Raw genomic sequence first — 20,487 nt, forward strand, 5'->3', positions numbered from 1 at the left:
TGCTTGAGGAACAACAGAGGATCAATAGAGGACAAAAGAGGAAAGCCCCCTCCCCTCCCCCCACTTGTGCTATGTCATGATTTACCTAGAGCACTTATTGAGATGTCCCTTTTGTTAAGTAAATCTGGTGTTAGACGTGGTGAAAAGGAGAGTGGGCCGAAGAGTGTTTAACATCCCCAGTGGCTGTGCAAGCGCAGCGAGGATACTCTCTGGCCTACTCTCCAGCCACCATCGCATGAGCCTGAAGACACAGACTCTGGCCAGACCTGAGTTTCTGAAAGGGAATTCAAAGGCACTGAAGACTGGGGCATTTTTAGGTAAATTTTTATTCAATTCTAAGTCACAGCCTATATGAACAGTTTAAAGACTATACTGATTTAATTCAACAAAATGTATTTTAAATACTGAGAGCTTATTGTTCCTGCCAGCCTGGTGTGTCACACTTGCAAATGCTTCACAATGTATTTATTTGTAGGCTATAACCTTAAAATAATAGGCTAGTAATACAGCCTAAACAATCCCTTTCATTGGGCTACCTGTCTGGCTCCTGACCTATTTACAGTGTGTGTTTATATCCGGTACAATAGCACTATTTGAATTGATGAGGGCTTCATACAGTCACCTTTTCAAGTTGTTTATTAAAATACTTTTCATTCAAATCATATGGTTTAGTTTCAATACTTCCAAACCAAAAAGTTGGTCCAGGTCGTCACCATAATAGACGGGTGTTGGCTAAAATGTTGATGATGATTTTAATGAATTAATTTAAGGAGCTGCAGTTTCTTTCTTCCTGTGAGAAAAGAGCAGTTGGAAAGGACATGGAGTGGTGAGCGATGAGCGGGATTTCCAGCCACTCAACTCCGCTCACATACTCTGTATCCTGCCCAACTTCAATCTTTGGAGAAGGTCAAATGGAAGAGGTCAGATGTTCTCTCTGAACGAGGTTTGTATACCTATACAATGAAGGTGCAGAGGCCTGTGAAATACTGTCATGGGATCAGAGAGTTCAGCTGGAGTTGTCAGTCATGAAGTGGGATTAAAAGGTGCAGAAGGAGTGAAGAAACCCCCTTGTCTAACAGTTTGGTGAGAATTAAGAGCAGCAGTTGGGACCCTGGCCAAGTTCATCCTTAAAACCGAACACACCTTGATAAGGAAGTTATGAGGTCATCACAGGCACTCATCTTTCGACCATGGCCCCATTTACGAGACACACACACATAAATGTATCACGTCATATGACTCCTCTCACCTAAAGTCATTGATTCTGACTCTTTTTACATTTTTCTTGGAATTACTAGTGTTTTCCCGTTCACTACTCCCCTGTTCCCAGAAGAGCCAGAGGGGCCTAGAAGCCTGGGGCTTGAGTTTCAGCACAGTGCAGACTTGGGAGGGGAGGCAAGGTATGTGTGGCAGGACAGCCTAGTCTCATAGACTAGACGTAACATAGTAAATATAAATCCGGGACAACAAATTACTGTGTTAGGTTTGGTATGTTTACATAAGACAAGGTTACTGAGGCATAAACAAAAGTACGGTGATTGGTGGTTGTATAACCTGAACATTTAGCAACCCAAAGGTTGCGTGGTCGAATCTCATCACAGACAACTTTATCATTTTAGCTTATTAGCAACTACTTACTACTTTTTAGCTCATTTGTAACTACTTGGCATATTAGCTAACCCTTCCCCTAACTTTAACCCTTTAATCTAACTCCTAAACCTAACCCAAACCTTAACCCTAACCCCTAGCCTAGCTAACGTTAGTAAATTCGTAACATATTGTACGAATTGCAATTCGTAACACACCATACTAATTGGAGAGTCCCAGATTTACATTTACTACGTTACTTCTACCCTTGAGTCCAGGTTGTGCAGGAAGGCCCCTTTGTTTCCTCCTCAGATGGTGGGGGAAGATCTGGATGAGAGATAAAGGGACAGGGGACAAGATGGGATGGCGTGGATGTGTGGACAGGGGGAAAGATGGATAGAGGAAGTTATTGACAGACAAGGGGGATGAGGGATATGTGATGATGACTATATAAACACAAACGTAAGCTTGAGTAAAGACTGGTTGTGGACACAAGACAGACTGGTTGTGGACACAAGACAGACTGGTTGTGGACACAAGACAGACTGGTTGTGGACACAAGACAGACTGGTTGACAGAGAGATGGATGGACATACTTCTAGTTGAATAGATAAAACTAAAGGTTGTAACGTCAGTCCCCAACTACCAAGAGGTACTTTCCTTAGAGTCTGCCCAGAAGAAGATGTCTATATGGAATGATTGTTATAAAGTAAGCAGACAGTTCTTAACAACCTCCACTATATACACAGACTCTCTCACACACACACCTGCCTTTCTGCTCTGTCTCTCCCTAGGCCCCCACCACCCTGGCTCCACACTTGAGTGCACACAGGAATGTAAGGGGAATGACACAATCCTTTAAGTACTGAAACCTGATTGGCCCAGTCTTTTATCTCTTCAACAACAGCCCTAATGGATAGGCATTCAGATAGGGGTTAAAGGTCACGCAGACAGACACTAGGAACCAGAGCTAGCTCACTACCCATCTATCTCTGACACACACTCATCTCTCACACACACCCACTCACACAGACACACGCACCCATATGCACGCACCCTGCCTGGGACTGCCTATGTTGAAAATATCCAATTCTAAAACCATTTCAAACGGGGACACTCCAACTCTTTTGTTTGCGAGGGGATTTAACAGCAGGACTGAATGGCACATTTCTACAGCAACCCCCAATAAACGTTGATTTGATTCGAAGTGTGGGTCTGGAGAGGGCATTTATTGTTTTACATTGGGGGAAGGGTCAGAGGTCAGTGGGCTTGGAGGGGTCATCCTCTCATTGTTTATTTGCAGCACATGAAATCCTCTGTGACACACTTCCTCTGAAACAGCATAGTGGAGGGCACAGGAGGGCCATGGGACCTAGGACTGACTCAGCAACAACACAGATAACAGAAGCACATACATTATCTTTAATGATTTGAAAAACCCAACACCCAGATTAAGATTATAGTCTGTGTGAGTAACTCAATAAATAAATCGAATGTATTTATAAAGACATTTTTAAATCAGCAGATGTGCTATACAGAAACCCAGCCTAAAACACCAAACGGCAAGCAATGCAGATGTAGAAGCACAGTGGCTAGGAAAAACTCCCTAGAAAACGAAGAAGAATCCTAGAGAGGAACCAGGCTCTGAGGGGTGGCCAGTCCTCTTCTGGCTGTACTGGGTAGAGAGGAAGCTGGCTCTGAGGGGTGGCCAGTCCTCTTCTGTCTGTACTGGGTAGAGAGGAACCAGGCTCTGAGGGGTGGCCAGTCCTCTTCTGTCTGTACTGGGTAGAGAGGAACCAGGCTCTGAGGGGTGGTCAGTCCTGTTCTGTCTGTACTGGGTAGAGAGGAACTAGGCTCTGAGGGGTGGCCAGTCCTCTTCTGTCTGTACTGGGTAGAGAGGAACCAGGCTCTGAGGGGTGGCCAGTCCTCTTCTGTCTGTACTGGGTAGAGAGGAACCAGGCTCTGAGGGGTGGCCAGTCCTCTTCTGTCTGTACTGGGTAGAGAGGAACCAGGCTCTGAGGGGTGGCCAGTCCTCTTCTGGCTGTACTGGGTAGAGAGGAACCAGGCTCTGAGGGGTGGCCAGTCCTCTCCTGGCTGTACTGGGTAGAGAGGAACCAGGCTCTGAGGGGTGGCCAGTCCTCTTCTGGCTGTACTGGGTAGAGAGGAACCAGGCTCTGAGGGGTGGCCAGTCCTCTTCTGGCTGTACTGGGTAGAGAGGAACCAGGCTCTGAGGGGTGGCCAGTCCTCTTCTGGCTGTGCCGGGTGGAAATCATAAGAGTACATGGCCATTAAGGCCAGATTGTTCATATATTCTTCAAGATGACCAGCAGGGTCAAATAATAATCACAGTGGTTGTAGAGGGTGCAACATGTCAGTGCCTCAAGAGTAAATTTCAGTTGGCTTTTCAATGTAAAGCATTCAGAGGTCGAGACAGCAGGTGCGGTGGAGAGAGAGTCGAAAACAGCAGAAAACAGTCCATGGTGAGCTCTCTGTGGGCTGCTCTGAGATGGGGCAGTGGACGTGCTGTTAACAGGGTCGTTCGTAGCCTGGTGAGAGCAGAGCACTACTCCAGAGGACTAAGGGCTGAGGAGCAGGGGGGAGAACACACAGGAGAGGGTCAGTGAACAGAGTCAAGGACAAGCTGAGAGGTCTCTGGGGTACGGGTTGTCTCTCTGAAGGAAGGAGCAGGAGAGAGAGGAATGTCCGTGAGGGAGATAAACTGAAATGGGTGAGGGTGGGGGGGGGGGGGGGGGGGGGGGGTGTAGGCTCAATTCCCAAACCACAACCCCCCTCCCCTTCCCTCACTGTGGAGGTCACAGTATCTGTGGGGAGGAATGTTTGAAAACAAGAGCTGCCAAAGTAACGGATCACCTTAAAACGATTAGGAATATGGATGATATACTGAAGTTGGCTGTGTATACGTGTGAATGTGTGTGTGTACTCCATTTTTGGGATGCTTCACTTAGTATGCATGAGAGTGTGTGGGCTTACTTGTGTTTCACTTTGTATGTGTGTGTGTGTGTGTGTATGCATTCATGTGTGTGCATTTGAGAACTCTAAAGGGAGTGTGTGTAATGTGTGTGTTATAACAAGCTCAGTTGCCTGTTAAAAGAGGAGCAGGAGTCCTAGGTGATAAACACTGGTGTGTGTCTTTATTGTGACTGAATACACATTACACACAGGAGGGGGAATCAAAACATACTTATCTACACAATATTTTAAAAGGCAACTTTATAAAAGATAGGTCCCTGTTTTCATAACAGATCCTCAATGTGAAGACCACTTACCCACAATCCTTTAGTTAACGAGGAAGCACACAATCTCCCCAAACATAAACATGTGAAACTGTTGGCATCTGAAGGGACTTTGTATGGTAGATCTAACTGTATCACCCTGGGAGGGCTTTCCGCTTTATAGAAAAGGCATTTTGATTTCAAATCACATAGAATATCAAATGGCACTCGAGCAAGACAGAAACACACCAACAGTAATATCAATCAAGTAATGAGAGGCCAGGCTGATGTCTGTCCAGGTCAAGTCGTCCAATTAGAAAATACTTAAGCAGTGTTCTCTTAGTCTCGTTAACCACGGTCAGGGACCTCCTTCAGTCTGAGTGTGTTGAAGTGAGCTGCCCAGTCCAGCAGCAACAGGAAGTGGAGATGCCCAGCCAGCCATACCCCAAGAGAAACACAGGAAATACTGCAGCTTCTGAGAGGAGCAGAGGTGTAGTCAGACAGAGAGATCTCTATCTCTGACTAAAAAACCAAATTTCTCTGTTCAGGCTATAAAAGTGCTGATCTCAGTCCTGCTCTCCTCCCACACAGCTGACCCAGGAGAGTCATGCACAGTCACGGAGGAAGATGAGGAGAGGAAGGCTTGTATGACTACAGTCTGTTCTGGTCTAAATGCCTACATTAACCATAACACCTGAGGAAAGGCAAGGCATTTTGAAACCAAAAGAAAACGTCCATCCGGTAAGAGTCCAAACACACATTTTCCAGTCCATTGAAAGAGCTGTAATCAAATCATCATATAATCCACATGGGATGAATAATCCAAGACACAACATTTGTGAAAGTGTCACCATGTTGCAGTAGTGTCGTCCGCTACTGGCTAGTTCATATTCTTCATCATGAAATACACCAATAGAAAAGCTATAGTCCTTAGGTTGACGTTGATCTGTGCTTCCACTAGTATCACCAGTGTGTTCAGGACCACAGGTAAACATTCAAGCAGTGAAGCAGAGGAGGAGTAGTGAGGGTGAACTGGCCAGTGAGGCAGTCTCCCACCAGACCCCAGCACCAGGCTGACCGCTCAGGTTGAACAGGTTGGAGGGAAGGTCGTCTATAATAAGTTCGTATTGAGGCTCTGTCACGACACTGATGGACTTCATGTCTAAGAAGGGACTGGTACCAGGGTGAGGAACTGCATGGATGCAGCACCACAGGGTGCTGGATAGGTCCATGGGTGTGCGATGTTCTGTGTGGTGTGTACGTGCTGGTGTCTGTGTTGGGTCAGGGCAAGAGGTCAGGGGTCAAGTTGAGTTGTGCTGGGGTTAGAAGTGTATGGTTCCAGGGCTCTTGGTCATGGTCAGAGTCTGGATGCTGGACAGGATCTTCCTCTGGTGTCCAGCCAGGATCACTCCCAGACGCAGCAGGTCCCTGAGAAGAAGGACATACTATTAGATAAACAGACAGACAGATAGACAGACAGGCAGACAGACAGACTGACGCATAGGCAGACAGACCGACAGACTGATGGACAGATAGACATGCAGACAGACTGATAGACAGGCAGACAGACAGACTGACACATAGCCAGACAGACAGACAGACAGGCAGACTGATGGACAGATAGACATGCAGACAGACTGATAGACAGGCAGACAGACAGACTGACACATAGCCAGACAGACAGACAGACAGGCAGACAGATAGACAGACAGACAGACAGACAGACAGACAGACAGACAGACAGACAGACAGACAGACAGACAGACAGACAGACAGACAGACAGACAGACAGACAGACAGACAGACAGCTACATTGTTGTAGGTATGAACTCACTCAGCAGTGATCTGGGCCAACAGGTCTACAGAGGTGAATCCAGCCTGGAGGAAGCTGTCCTCGTAGCGCTCCATCTTGATGGCCCTCAGCCACTCCCCCACGGAGCCACACGCTGAGGGAGCCGGGGGGGCCCGCTGGTCCAGCAGGGGGTGGGATGGCCTGGGGACAGGGGGGACACACAGGGACACGTCACACACACACCAGGGGCCTCACAGGCATGTCTACGGAGTAGGGGCGGGATCTAAGGCTGCATAAGTGACAGGCAACAACAATGGCTGCTGGAGGGGAGGGGCATGGGCCAGGCTGTGAGTGACAGGTCAGTATTTGGGATGGGAGAGGGGGAGAGGATAGGCACAGCTAGAGCCTGACAGGTCACAGCAGGACAGAGGAGGGACAGTAGACTGACTCTCTGAAAGACAGGACTGTATTCTAGGAATGAAGTAGTGGAGACTGGGGCTCTATTAGGGGACAGGATATACAGTACTCCAGCTGGTTAGACAGTCATTTCCCTGTCTTTACCCTAGGCTTTGTGTTTAAACCCGCACTACCTTATCTGACTCTCCCACACACCCTCCACACCCACCCCTCTCGCCTATAGATCTGTGCCCACTCACCCTGCACCATCCTGGGCCATGATCTTGAGCGAGGCAGGGTTGCGGATCAGCTTGTCCAGGGCGCTAACGATGGCGGCAAAACGAGGGCGGGCCGAGCGCTCCTTCTGCCAGCAGTCCAGCATCAGCTGGTGGAGGTGGGTGGGGCAGTCAGGGGGCGGGGGAAGGCGGTAGTCCTGCTCTATGGCGTTGATCACGTCCTGGTTGCTCATGTCCCAGTAGGGCCTCTCTCCGAATGACATGACCTCCCACATGACGATGCCGTAGCTCCAGGCGTCGGAGGCTGAGGTGAACTTCCTGAAGGCGATGGCCTCTGGGGCGGTCCAGCGGATAGGGATCTTACCACCCTGATAGAAGACAGGAGTCAGAAACCACACACCATGACCATCTGTAGTCAACAACCACACACCATGACCATCTGTAGTCAACAACCACACACCATGACCATCTGTAGTCAACAACCACACACCATGACCATCTGTGGTCAACAACCATACACCATGACCATCTGTAGTCAACAACCATACACCATGACCATCTGTAGTCAACAACCATACACCATGACCATATGCACACACACACAAAGGGCTTGGTGTTGAGGAAGAACAGGGTGCAGTAGTCTCACCAGAGAGCTGGTGTAGGTGGGGTCTGAGGAGTTCTCCTGGAGGAAACGGGACAGGCCGAAGTCAGACACCTTACACACCAGGTTGCTGTTGACCAGGATGTTGCGTGCGGCCAGGTCTCTGTGGACGTAGCTCATCTCAGACAGGTACTTCATGCCCGACGCGATGCCACGCAGCATGCCCACCAGTTGGATGGGAGTGAACTGACCATCGTTCAACTACACAGAGAGAGACGAGCGAGTTAGAGATCTGGAAGAAACAATTCAATATGTGTGTAAGTGGGATGGGTTGAGGGAGAGTCAGAGACCAGAAGTGACATAGTGAAATAATGACGCATAAGGAAGGGGTTGTGTTTGTGTTTGTTTGTGTGTGTCTGTGTTTGTGTGTGTGTGTCTGTGTGCGTTTCTGTGTGTGTGGAAGGCTCAGAGACGGTATATAGACTGACCCTAAGGAAGGAGTCAAGCGCTCCGTTCTCCATGAACTCAGTGAGGATCATGACGGGACAGGAAGCAGTGATGATGCCCTCCAGGTGGATGATGTTGGGGTGCTGGAACTGGCCCATGATGCTAGCCTCCGACAGGAAGTCCCGCCTCTGTTTGTCTGTGTAGCCACTCTTCAGGGTCTTGATAGCCACGTAGTTCTCCTTCTTCCCTGGGACCTTCAGCCTCCCCCGACACACCTCCCCAAACTCCCCTAGAGACAAGCAAGTGAAACATGAGTGAGTACAGTACATACATGATAGTACAGCAGCCTATCCACCAGTCTGTTTAATAATATCACAGAGACAGCCTATCCACCAGTCTGTTTAATAATATCACAGAGAGACAGCCTATCCATCAGTCTGTTTAATAATATCACAGAGAGACAGCCTATCCACCAGTCTGTTTAATAATATCACAGAGACAGCCTATCCACCAGTCTGTTTAATAATATCACAGAGAGACAGCCTATCTACCCGTCTGTTTAATAATATCACAGAGAGACAGCCTATCCACCAGTCTGTTTAGTAATATCACAGAGACAGCCTATCCACCAGTCTGTTTAATAGTATCACAGAGAGACAGCCTATCCACCAGTCTGTTTAATAATATCACAGAGAGACAGCCTATCTACCCGTCTGTTTAATAATATCACAGAGAGACAGCCTATCCACCAGTCTGTTTAGTAATATCACAGAGACAGCCTATCCACCAGTCTGTTTAATAGTATCACAGAGAGACAGCCTATCCACCAGTCTGTTTAATAATATCACAGAGAGACAGCCTATCCACCAGTCTGTTTAGAAATATCACAGAGACAGCCTATCCACCAGTCTGTTTAGTAATATCACAGAGACAGCCTATCCACCAGTCTGTTTCATAATATCACAGAGAGACAGCCTATCCACCAGTCAGTTTAATAATATCACAGAGAGACAGCCTATCCACCAGTCTGTTTAATAATATCACAGAGAGACAGCCTATCCACCAGTCTGTTTAGTAATATCACAGAGACAGCCTATCCACCAGTCTGTTTAGTAATATCACAGAGACAGCCTATCTACCAGTCTGTTTCATAATATCACAGAGAGACAGCCTATCCACCAGTCTGTTTAGTAATATCACAGAGACAGCCTATCCACCAGTCTGTTTCATAATATCACAGAGAGACAGCCTATCCACCAGTCAGTTTAATAATATCACAGAGAGACAGCCTATCCACCAGTCTGTTTAATAATATCACAGAGAGACAGCCTATCCACCAGTCTGTTTAATAATATCACAGAGACAGCCTATCCACCAGTCTGTTTAATAATATCACAGAGAGACAGCCTATCCACCAGTCTGTTTAATAATATCACAGAGACAGCCTATCCACCAGTCTGTTTAATAATATCACAGAGAGACAGCCTATCCACTAGTCTGTTTAATAATATCACAGAGACAGCCTATCCACCAGTCTGTTTAGTAATATCACAGAGACAGCCTATCCACCAGTCTGTTTAATAAAATCACAGAGAGACAGCCTATCCACCAGTCTGTTTAATAATATCACAGAGAGACAGCCTATCCACCAGTCTGTTTAGTAATATCACAGAGAGACAGCCTATCCACCAGTCTGTTTAGTAATATCACAGAGAGACAGCCTATCCACCAGTCTGTTTAATAATATCACAGAGAGACAGCCTATCCACCAGTCTGTTTCATAATATCACAGAGAGACAGCCTATCCACCAGTCTGTTTCATAATATCACAGAGACAGCCTATCCACCAGTCTGTTTAATAGTATCACAGAGAGACAGCCTATCCACCAGTCTGTTTAATAATATCACAGAGAGACAGCATATCCACCAGTCTGTTTAATAGTATCACAGAGACAGCCTATCTACCAGTCTGTTTAATAATATCACAGAGACAGCATATCCACCAGTCTGTTTAATAGTATCACAGAGACAGCCTATCCACCAGTCTGTTTAGTAATATCACAGAGAGACAGCCTATCCACCAGTCTGTTTAATAATATCACAGAGAGACAGCCTATCCACCAGTCTGTTTAATAGTATCACAGAGAGACAGCCTATCCACCAGTCTGTTTAGTAATATCACAGAGACAGCCTATCCACCAGTCTGTTTAATAATATCACAGAGAGACAGCCTATCCACCAGTCTGTTTCATAATATCACAGAGAGACAGCCTATCCACCAGTCTGTTTAGTAATATCACAGGACAGCCAATCCACCAGTCTGTTTAATAATATCACAGAGAGACAGCCTATCCACCAGTCTGTTTCATAATATCACAGAGAGACAGCCTATCCACCAGTCTGTTTAATAATATCACAGAGAGACAGCCTATCCACCAGTCTGTTTAATAATATCACAGAGATAGCCTATCCACCAGTCTGTTTAATAATATCACAGAGAGACAGCCTATCCACCAGTCTGTTTAATAATATCACAGAGACAGCCTATCCACCAGTCTGTTTAATAATATCACAGAGAGACAGCCTATCCACCAGTCTGTTTAATAATATCACAGAGACAGCCTATCCACCAGTCTGTTTAGTAATATCACAGAGACAGCCTATCCACCAGTCTGTTTAATAAAATCACAGAGAGACAGCCTATCCACCAGTCTGTTTAATAATATCACAGAGAGACAGCCTATCCACCAGTCTGTTTAGTAATATCACAGAGAGACAGCCTATCCACCAGTCTGTTTAGTAATATCACAGAGAGACAGCCTATCCACCAGTCTGTTTAATAATATCACAGAGAGACAGCCTATCCACCAGTCTGTTTCATAATATCACAGAGAGACAGCCTATCCACCAGTCTGTTTCATAATATCACAGAGACAGCCTATCCACCAGTCTGTTTAATAGTATCACAGAGAGACAGCCTATCCACCAGTCTGTTTAATAATATCACAGAGAGACAGCCTATCCACCAGTCTGTTTAATAATATCACAGAGAGACAGCCTATCCACCAGTCTGTTTAATAATATCACAGAGACAGCATATCCACCAGTCTGTTTAATAGTATCACAGAGACAGCCTATCTACCAGTCTGTTTAATAATATCACAGAGACAGCATATCCACCAGTCTGTTTAATAGTATCACAGAGACAGCCTATCCACCAGTCTGTTTAGTAATATCACAGAGAGACAGCCTATCCACCAGTCTGTTTAATAATATCACAGAGACAGCCTATCCACCAGTCTGTTTAATAGTATCACAGAGAGACAGCCTATCCACCAGTCTGTTTAGTAATATCACAGAGACAGCCTATCCACCAGTCTGTTTAATAATATCACAGAGAGACAGCCTATCCACCAGTCTGTTTCATAATATCACAGAGAGACAGCCTATCCACCAGTCTGTTTAGTAATATCACAGGACAGCCAATCCACCAGTCTGTTTAATAATATCACAGAGAGACAGCCTATCCACCAGTCTGTTTCATAATATCACAGAGAGACAGCCTATCCACCAGTCTGTTTAAAAGTATCACAGAGAGACAGCCTATCCACCAGTCTGTTTAGTAATATCACAGAGAGACAGCCTATCCACCAGTCTGTTTAATAGTATCACAGAGAGACAGCCTGAGACCCACCGGCACCAATGACCTCCTCGATCTTGACAAAGGAAACATCGATCTCCTTGGCAAACTCCCGTACGGCTTCGTTAGGGTCCTCGTAGGTAAAGGGGTCAATATAGACCTTGACTCCTGAGGAGGGGGGGGAGTGGGGGAATTAAACAACGAACCAGCCATGGTCACATACTGACTAAAATATGAATAACATTACTTTTAACAAATCTGTATGCACTATTTGCGTGTGTGTGTGTGTGTACTCACCTTGGCCCAGGAGGTACTGTCCATGTTTGTCACTCAGCTCCGGGTCCTTCATTCTACTGTGTCTGCTGTGGAAAAGAACCGAGTGTGGGAGAGGAAGGAGGGAGAGGGGGAAAGAGAGTGGGAGAGGAAGGAGGGAGAGGGGGAAAGAGTGTGGGAGAGGAAGGAGGGAGAGGGGGAAAGAGTGGGAGAGGAAGGAGGGAGAGGGGAAAGAGAGTGGGAGAGGAAGGAGGGAGAGGGGGAAAGAGAGTGGGAGAGGAAGGAGGGAAAGGGGGAAAGAGAGTGGGAGAGGAAGGAGGGAGAGGGGGAAAGAGAGTGGGAGAGGAAGGAGGGAGAGGGGAAAGAGAGTGGGAGAGGAAGGAGGGAGAGGGGGAAAGAGTGGGAGAGGAAGGAGGGAGAGGGGGAAAGAGTGTGGGAGAGGAAGGAGGGAGAGGGGGAAAGAGAGTGGGAGAGGAAGGAGGGAGAGGGGGAAAGAGAGAAAAGCGCCAAGGTGTCAGAGAAAGAGCGATAGAGGGAAGAAAGATGTGGTTAGCCCGGTGACAAAACACTGTCTCTCTCTCTCCCTGTCTCTCTCTCTCTCCCTGTCTCTCACAAACAAGCTCATTTGCTATCTGTCTCAGACACAATACATGACTGTTAAATATTGTAATGTCTTGACCCTGGGCCCTCCTCTACTGTTCTCCCCCATTCAGGAGCCACTCTGCTCTGTGTTACTGACTGTGTGTCTGCTGCACTGGGCTGGAGGCCTCCATTAGTGAGACTTTGGCCCCATCCTAGTAGGACTGTACAGCCTGTAGCTACTGGGCACCTGCCTCTCTCTCTCTCTCCTTTCTCACAGGCCCAAAATAGCAATACTGTCCCCACCCTCAGCTGGCGGTTGGTCCAGACCTCTACTCTGAGTGTGTGTTTGTGTGCATGCGTGTGTGTTAAAATGTGATTTCACACATCTGTGTATTTCTCAGAGTATGTGCAATGTCTGTGTACTGAATGTGTTCGTAATTAGTGTAACGCATGTATGCGTGTGCACAACTCTGTATGTGTGTGTATGGTGTGTGCCCCAAGGTCAGAACTATTGTTCTCCTGTCCTGTGGAGACAGGGTTGGGACGGCTGCATCCTGTCTCTGACCGCCTCCCTCCCTCCATCTCTCCCTCCCTCCCTCCCTCCATCTCTCCCTCCCTCCCTCTCCCTCTCTCTCCTCCTCTCTCTCTCTCTCTCTCTCTCTCTCTCTCTCTATATATATATATATATATCCATCTCTCTCTCTCCCCCTCCCTCTATCTCTATCGCTCTATCCCCCATCTCTCTATCTCTCCATCCCTCCCTCTCTCTCTATATATATATATCCATCCCTCTCTTTCCCTCTCTCCCCGTCCCCCTCTCTCTCCCTCCCTCCCCCCTCACTCTCTCTAGTTCCCAGAACCTTTTTTCTGAGGGCATGTGGGGCTATTTGCTGAAACAATGAGGGTTATAATGAGTGGAATAACTTCTAGCCTCGTAAGCACAAAGTCACAAAGAAAATGTATTTGGTCTACTGAGAGTTTTGCTGAAATATGACATAGTGTTTGTATATAGCAGAGTTATTATCTAAGATATAAGATATGATTAGTGCAGGTTACAAAAACACAACATGTCAAATGTTAATATAAGATTAATGCACATTACAGAATTGATGTCCCTGTCTTCTCCCCCTCTCCCCTCTCCCCTCTTCCTGGTTCTCACCGTATGCAGAAAACAGCCACAGTGACGACAGTGATGAGCAGAAGCATCCCCATGGCGATAAGGACACCGGTCATCAGAAGCTGGTTAGGAGAGTCGTCCCCTGAATAAAGGATGAAAGGGGGGGGGGGGAGTGCAAAGGAAAAATACAACTATTAGTAACAAGGAAATGTAAAAAAATACACAAAAAAAAGTATAAATAATGAACTGATGTATTCTGGGTAATAAACTAGAAGAACAGGGCGGACCTAACACACACAAAACTAGAAGAAACCTAGAAGACTTTGTTGGCCTCTCTGATAAGGACAGGCCATATTGACAGGCCCCTCTCAGAGAGTGAAGCCTGGGCCTTTCCTTACCGTCAGGCAGTGTTCTGAAGGAGGCTGCTGGGCTGAAGCTGCCGTAGCCAGCCATGGTGCGGGCCCGAACCTGCACCTCATACTGAGTGGCCCTGCGGAGATCACTCAGCACCACCTGGTTACTGTCACTCTCCCTGTAGCTACACAACTGCTCCTCACCTCGACGCTCCTGCGGGGCGGACAGAGACGATGAAGGGAGAGAGAGACGATAGAGGGAGAGAGAGACGATGGAGGGAGAGAGAGACGATGAAGGGAGAGAGGGAGAGAGAGATGATGGAGGGAGAGAGAGACGATGGAGGGAGAAAGAGACGATGGAGGGAGAGAGAGACGATGGAGGGAGAGAGAGACGATGGAGGGAGAGAGAGACGATGGAGGGAGAGAGAGACGATGGAGGGAGAGAGAGACGATGAAGGGAGAGAGAGACAATGGAGGGAGAGAGAGACGATGGAGGGAGAGAGGGATGGAGGTTGAACAAAAGCAGATAAGAAAAATGGGTTGAGCCAGTGGGTGAGAGGTCAGAGTGATGGAGACGATGAAGGGAAAGAGAGACGATGAAGGGAGAGAGAGACGATGGAGGGAGAGAGAGACGATGGAGGGGGAGAGAGACGATGGAGGGAGAGAGACACGATGAAGGGAGAGAGGGAGAGAGAGACGATGGAGGGAGAGAGAGACGATGGAGGGAGAGAGAGACGATGGAGGAAGAGAGAGACGATGGAGGGAGAGAGAGACGATGAAGGGAGAGAGGGAGAGAGAGATGATGGAGGGAGAGAGAGACGATGGAGGGAGAAAGAGACGATGGAGGGAGAGAGAGACGATGGAGGGAGAGAGAGACGATGGAGGGAGAGAGAGACGATGGAGGGAGAGAGAGACGATGGAGGGAGAGAGAGACGATGAAGGGAGAGAGAGACAATGGAGGGAGAGAGAGACGATGGAGGGAGAGAGGGATGGAGGTTGAACAAAAGCAGATAAGAAAAATGGGTTGAGCCAGTGGGTGAGAGGTCAGAGTGATGGACAGAGATAGAACAGTCAACTCCCTAAGACCTGATGTGAGCCAGTGGGTGAGAGGTCAGAGTGATGGACAGAGATAGAACAGTCAACTCCCTAAGACCTGATGTGAGCCAGTGGGTGAGAGGTCAGAGTGATGGACAGAGATAGAACAGTCAACTCCCTAAGACCTGATGTGAGTCAGTGGGTGAGAGGTCAGAGTGATGGACAGAGATAGAACAGTCAACTCCCTAAGACCTGAGGTGAGTCAGTGGGAGAGGAGAGATCTGGTTCTCCTCACCGTCTCACAGTAACGTAGCTGGTACTGCAGGATGGTGTAGTGGGGCTGGGCTGGAACGGACCAGTGGAGAGTCAGACTGCTCTCTGTAGAAATACTCTTCCTGATCACAGACAGCAGCACTGGAACTGCACTCAGACCAACACAAAGAAACGACTTTAAAAGATAGAACAACATTCAACTTCCTCTTCTAACCATGCAACACCAACCCAAACATCCCTCTCTCACCCTCGTGACTGGTGGTGATGTTAACTCTATCGCTGGGTGCTCCCTTGCCATTGGAAGGGGAGACCCCGTTGAGGGCCTGGATAGAGAAGGTGTATGTGGTGTGAGGCATGAGGCCCCAGACCACCACCCTGTGGCCCAGCAGGCCTCGCTGAGAGGGTCTGTAGCTGACACTGTCCCCGCAGGGTGAGCACAGACCCCTAGGGGACCCACACAGGGAACACTCCACAGAGTAGCTCAGATCAGTCCTGCCGCCGCTGTCCATGGGCTCGCTCCACTCTAGAGTCACCGTGGTGTCGTTGATCTGGGTCACGATGCTGCGTGGGGCAGAGGGGGGTCCTGGAGGACGGGGGAGAGGAGAGGGTCACACACCTCCTCATCAGGTAATCAGCAGTCATAAATACTTCATCAGCCACAAGTACAAAGACATTTTCCATTTGAAGGCAATTCACTGGAGCGATGTGTATTATTACCATTCCTCTGTTTCACATTTACATTGTCAATTAAATCACTTGCATTTTATTTGCTATTTGTTATGCCCCCGACACATGTTCAGATAGCGTTTGGAGGAGCCGCCGGGGAAGAGGGGCACAGCAGGAAACAACATTGAGATGCAGGATTGAATTGGTGCTCCAATTACACGCGTCTACATTTCGATAATGATCAGCAGCTGAAGATTGTACTAGGGGGATTGTGATTGCTGCCACAATTGCAACGCCACTCAGCCAGTGTGAATGAGTTCCTGTGCCTGCCAAGGAGGCTGTGTGGCTAGGCCATTTACAGCTACTGTAAAATGCTTAGTAATATCAGGCACAATGCTCTCTGGGAGGTTGGGCTGGCCACAAGTAGGAGGCAGTTGACTACCATCACATAGACCTACTTTAATTTAGGTTCAATTTACGTCAAATTCAAAAAGTCTATATTTGGGGGGCGGGGGTTGGGGGGCCTGTGATGAGCAAAACAATCAGGAGTGATTGAAATAAATGAAGTGGTGTAAGAGGTTATCAGAGTCTACAGGGAATCGTGTTGGTCCTCCACGGGGTGTCCGTCTTCTGCCACTACAAGGAACAGAGTTTCAGATTGCTGTTAGTCCAGAAGTCTTTTCATGGCCGTTCTGAGTGAGTGTGCCCAATTAAAAATGCCCCCCCTTTCACACACGTGGCTGAATTGAAATTCCTGAATCCACATGGAGGTGTCACTCAGGGCAATCAATGAGTCCCGTACTGGGAGTGACCACCAGGTTCTGCCCTGCCCCCTCTACACAGTCACAAAGGAGCTGCACCTCAATACTCTCAGCCCTGGGACAAAGACCACAGAGCAGGTGACAGGGGCTGAGCAACACCAGAGGAAAAGAGAAATAGCAAGGGACAACAAAAGAGGAGGGGAAATAAGATACACATGTTGAAAGTGGAACTAGGACAGAAACAGAGAGAGAGAGAGAGAGGTTAGCAGAGTCTGCATGGAATTGTGTTGGTCCTCCACGGCGTTTGCGTTGAGAGAGAGAGTATCAGGGGAAAGTAAATAGAGGGTAGAGTATGTAGATATAATGCTTGTACTCACTGGTACATGGGGTGTCTGGAGTGTCCGAGTCAGCGCGGAGGTATCCTGGACGACACTGACACACAGGTGAGCCTGTCACCACAGCATGGCTGAACCCTGGACAAGCCTGGCACTGGCCCCCCGAGCCAGACCTAAACTGACCCACAGAACAGGCTGTGTGGAGGGAGGGAGGGAGGGAGGGAGGGAGGGAGGGAGGGAGGGAGGGAGGGAGGGAGGGAGGGAGGGAGGGAGGGAGGGAGGGAGGGAGGGAGGGGAGGGAGGGAGGGAGGGAGGGAGGGAGGGAGAGAGGGAGGGAGGAAGAGGGGGAGAAGGAAAGTTAGCATGGCCCTGAACATCACCACAAAGCAGCACAGCATCCCGTCGTGGTGCGTCAGGTCAGGACGCGTGTAAACAGCCTATAAATGGAGCCAGCTCCCTGACCCACCGGGCTCATTCAGCCAGGGTGTACGTGTGTGTGGTATTGCAATATCTGCTCTGTTCACTTTCTGTTGAATAAAAGTCTACTCAAATACATCTAATATATGACTGGACATCATAAGTATTCATTAGTGGATATTGAAGGTCTAATTTTCTGTGACGTACGGAGTACTAATAACAGACAGACTTCTGACCAAGCAAACCATTCCCAGAACATTAGCTGAGGTTCCCATTAAGTTGTAGTGAGGGTTGTATCTAACATTAGGATGATAACATCCTAAAAACATTCACTAAAACGAACATCTGTACCAACCATCAGAGAACATTCCCCAAACGTTCTCATTAGGTTTCCAGGTCATGTAATAACACAACGTACCATTAATATTTCTGAGCAAACCAACATTTGATATGTTAAAGTTCCCAGAACATTAGTTGGGTTGCGGCAAATGTTCTCATAACACAGTAACTGTCCAGTCATGCTGATGATTATATCATGTTTGTATAAAACATTCCCAGAACATATTTAGTCTGTTGTTTAAAGGTTCCCAGAATGTTTCATTACATTGTGGGAACAGTCTGGTGAGAAGAACATTGTGGGAAGAACATTGTGGGAACAGTCTGGTGGGAACATTGTGGGAACAGTCTGGTGAGAAGAACATTGTGGGGACAGTCTGGTGGGAACATTGTGGGGACAGTCTGGTGGGAAGAACATTGTGGGGACAGTCTGGTGAGAAGAACATTGTGGGGACAGTCTGGTGGGAAGAACATTGTGGGAACAGTCTGGTGAGAAGAACATTGTGGGGACAGTCTGGTGGGAATATTGTGGGAACAGTCTGGTGGGAACATTGTGGGAACAGTCTGGTGGGAACATTGTGGGAACAGTCTGGTGAGAAGAACATTGTGGGGACAGTCTGGTGGGAAGAACATTGTGGGAACAGTCTGGTGGGAACATTGTGGGAACAGTCTGGTGAGAAGAACATTGTGGGGACAGTCTGGTGGGAACATTGTGGGGACAGTCTGGTGGGAAGAACATTGTGGGGACAGTCTGGTGAGAAGAACATTGTGGGGACAGTCTGGTGAGAAGAACATTGTGGGGACAGTCTGGTGGGAAGAACATTGTGGGGACAGTCTGGTGAGAAGAACATTGTGGGAACAGTCTGGTGAGAAGAACATTGTGGGGCCAGTCTGGTGGGAACATTGTGGGAACAGTCTGGTGAGAAGAACATTGTGGGGACAGTCTGGTGGGAACATTGTGGGAACAGTCTGGTGGGAACATTGTGGGGACAGTCTGGTGGGAACATTGTGGGGACAGTCTGGTGGGAACATTGTGGGGACAGTCTGGTGGGAACATTGTGGGGACAGTCTGGTGGGAAGAACATTGTGGGAACAGTCTGGTGGGAACAGTCTGGTGGGAACATTGTGGGAACAGTCTGGTGGGAACATTGTGGGGACAGTCTGGTGGGAACATTGTGGGGACAGTCTGGTGGGAACATTGTGCGGACAGTCTGGTGGGAACATTGTGGGGACAGTCTGGTGGGAACATTGTGGGGACAGTCTGGTGGGAACATTGTGGGGACAGTCTGGTGGGAACATTGTGGGGACAGTCTGGTGGGAACATTGTGGGGACAGTCTGGTGGGATCATTGTGGGGACAGTCTGGTGGGAACATTGTGGGGACAGTCTGGTGGGAACATTGTGGGAACAGTCTGGTGAGAAGAACATTGTGGGAACAGTCTGGTGAGAAGAACATTGTGGGAACAGTCTGGTGGGAACATTGTGGGAACAGTCTGGTGGGAATATTGTGGGGACAGTCTGGTGGGAACATTGTGGGGACAGTCTGGTGGGATCATTGTGGGGACAGTCTGGTGGGAACATTGTGGGGACAGTCTGGTGGGAACATTGTGGGAACAGTCTGGTGAGAAGAACATTGTGGGAACAGTCTGGTGAGAAGAACATTGTGGGAACAGTCTGGTGGGAACATTGTGGGAACAGTCTGGTGGGAATATTGTGGGGACAGTCTGGTGGGAACATTGTGGGAACAGTCTAATGGGAATATTGTGGGGACATCCACAAAAGATAAGTTCCCAAAACACCAAAACATATTTTACAATGTTTCTTTTAGGGAGCAATAAACATTCACCTGATGTAACAAGAACATTCCCAGAACATAGTTTATCTGTTCTATAAAGGTTCCCAGAATGTTTCATTAGGTTGTAGGAACAGTCTGGTGGGAACATTGTTCTAGTTGTTATCTAAGAACTGTATTTCCCAATGAGGGACAATTAAGTTGTATTTTATTGTACTGAATAACATGGTTACTCTATTCATCAGCAGTGAGGTAGGGCTACAGTTTGGTTGTTATTCTACTTGTTTAATGGGTAGTTGTAGGGTTAATACTAAGCCAGGTTGCCTAACAGTTGAGGACTTTACGACTCCTACGAGCCAAGTTATCATTAACCAAATAGAGAGGCTAAACAGTTAAGGCGCTAACTCTGGCCAGGCAGGAAGCAACATGTCGGCAGAAAAAAGCTCCACGTCAGCCTAATCGCTGAATAAGATGACATCATTACAATTCAAGTGGCCCTGGCCTTCCTTTCCCAGACAGTGTAAATATACTGTCTCTTTGTTATCCATGTACAGGGTATAACTTTCACCCTCTCTCTCTCTCTCTCTCTCCTCTCCTCTCTCTCTCTCCTCTCTCT

The 20,487-nt window shown here is 47.9% G+C and overlaps 1 protein-coding gene across 1 annotated transcript in view; it reads right to left on the reverse strand.

Moving 5' to 3' along the window:
- Positions 1-4,712: 4,712 nt before the first annotated feature.
- LOC109873880 (ephrin type-B receptor 4a-like) overlaps positions 4,713-20,487 on the reverse strand; it is a 45,252-nt gene continuing 29,477 nt past the window's right edge. The window contains exons 5-16 of the mRNA XM_031809190.1: positions 17,370-17,522; positions 15,813-16,148; positions 15,588-15,712; positions 14,303-14,471; positions 13,947-14,046; positions 12,230-12,294; positions 11,987-12,100; positions 8,334-8,581; positions 7,891-8,106; positions 7,269-7,612; positions 6,655-6,813; positions 4,713-6,248 (exon numbers count right to left, since the gene is read on the reverse strand). Of these exons, the coding sequence (XP_031665050.1) occupies positions 6,143-6,248; positions 6,655-6,813; positions 7,269-7,612; positions 7,891-8,106; positions 8,334-8,581; positions 11,987-12,100; positions 12,230-12,294; positions 13,947-14,046; positions 14,303-14,471; positions 15,588-15,712; positions 15,813-16,148; positions 17,370-17,522 (2,135 nt within the window). The 3' untranslated portion in view covers positions 4,713-6,142. The remainder of the gene's footprint in view (positions 6,249-6,654; positions 6,814-7,268; positions 7,613-7,890; positions 8,107-8,333; positions 8,582-11,986; positions 12,101-12,229; positions 12,295-13,946; positions 14,047-14,302; positions 14,472-15,587; positions 15,713-15,812; positions 16,149-17,369; positions 17,523-20,487) is intronic.

Source organism: Oncorhynchus kisutch, linkage group LG29, assembly GCF_002021735.2.
Source record: "Oncorhynchus kisutch isolate 150728-3 linkage group LG29, Okis_V2, whole genome shotgun sequence".
Classification (NCBI taxonomy): domain Eukaryota; kingdom Metazoa; phylum Chordata; class Actinopteri; order Salmoniformes; family Salmonidae; genus Oncorhynchus; species Oncorhynchus kisutch.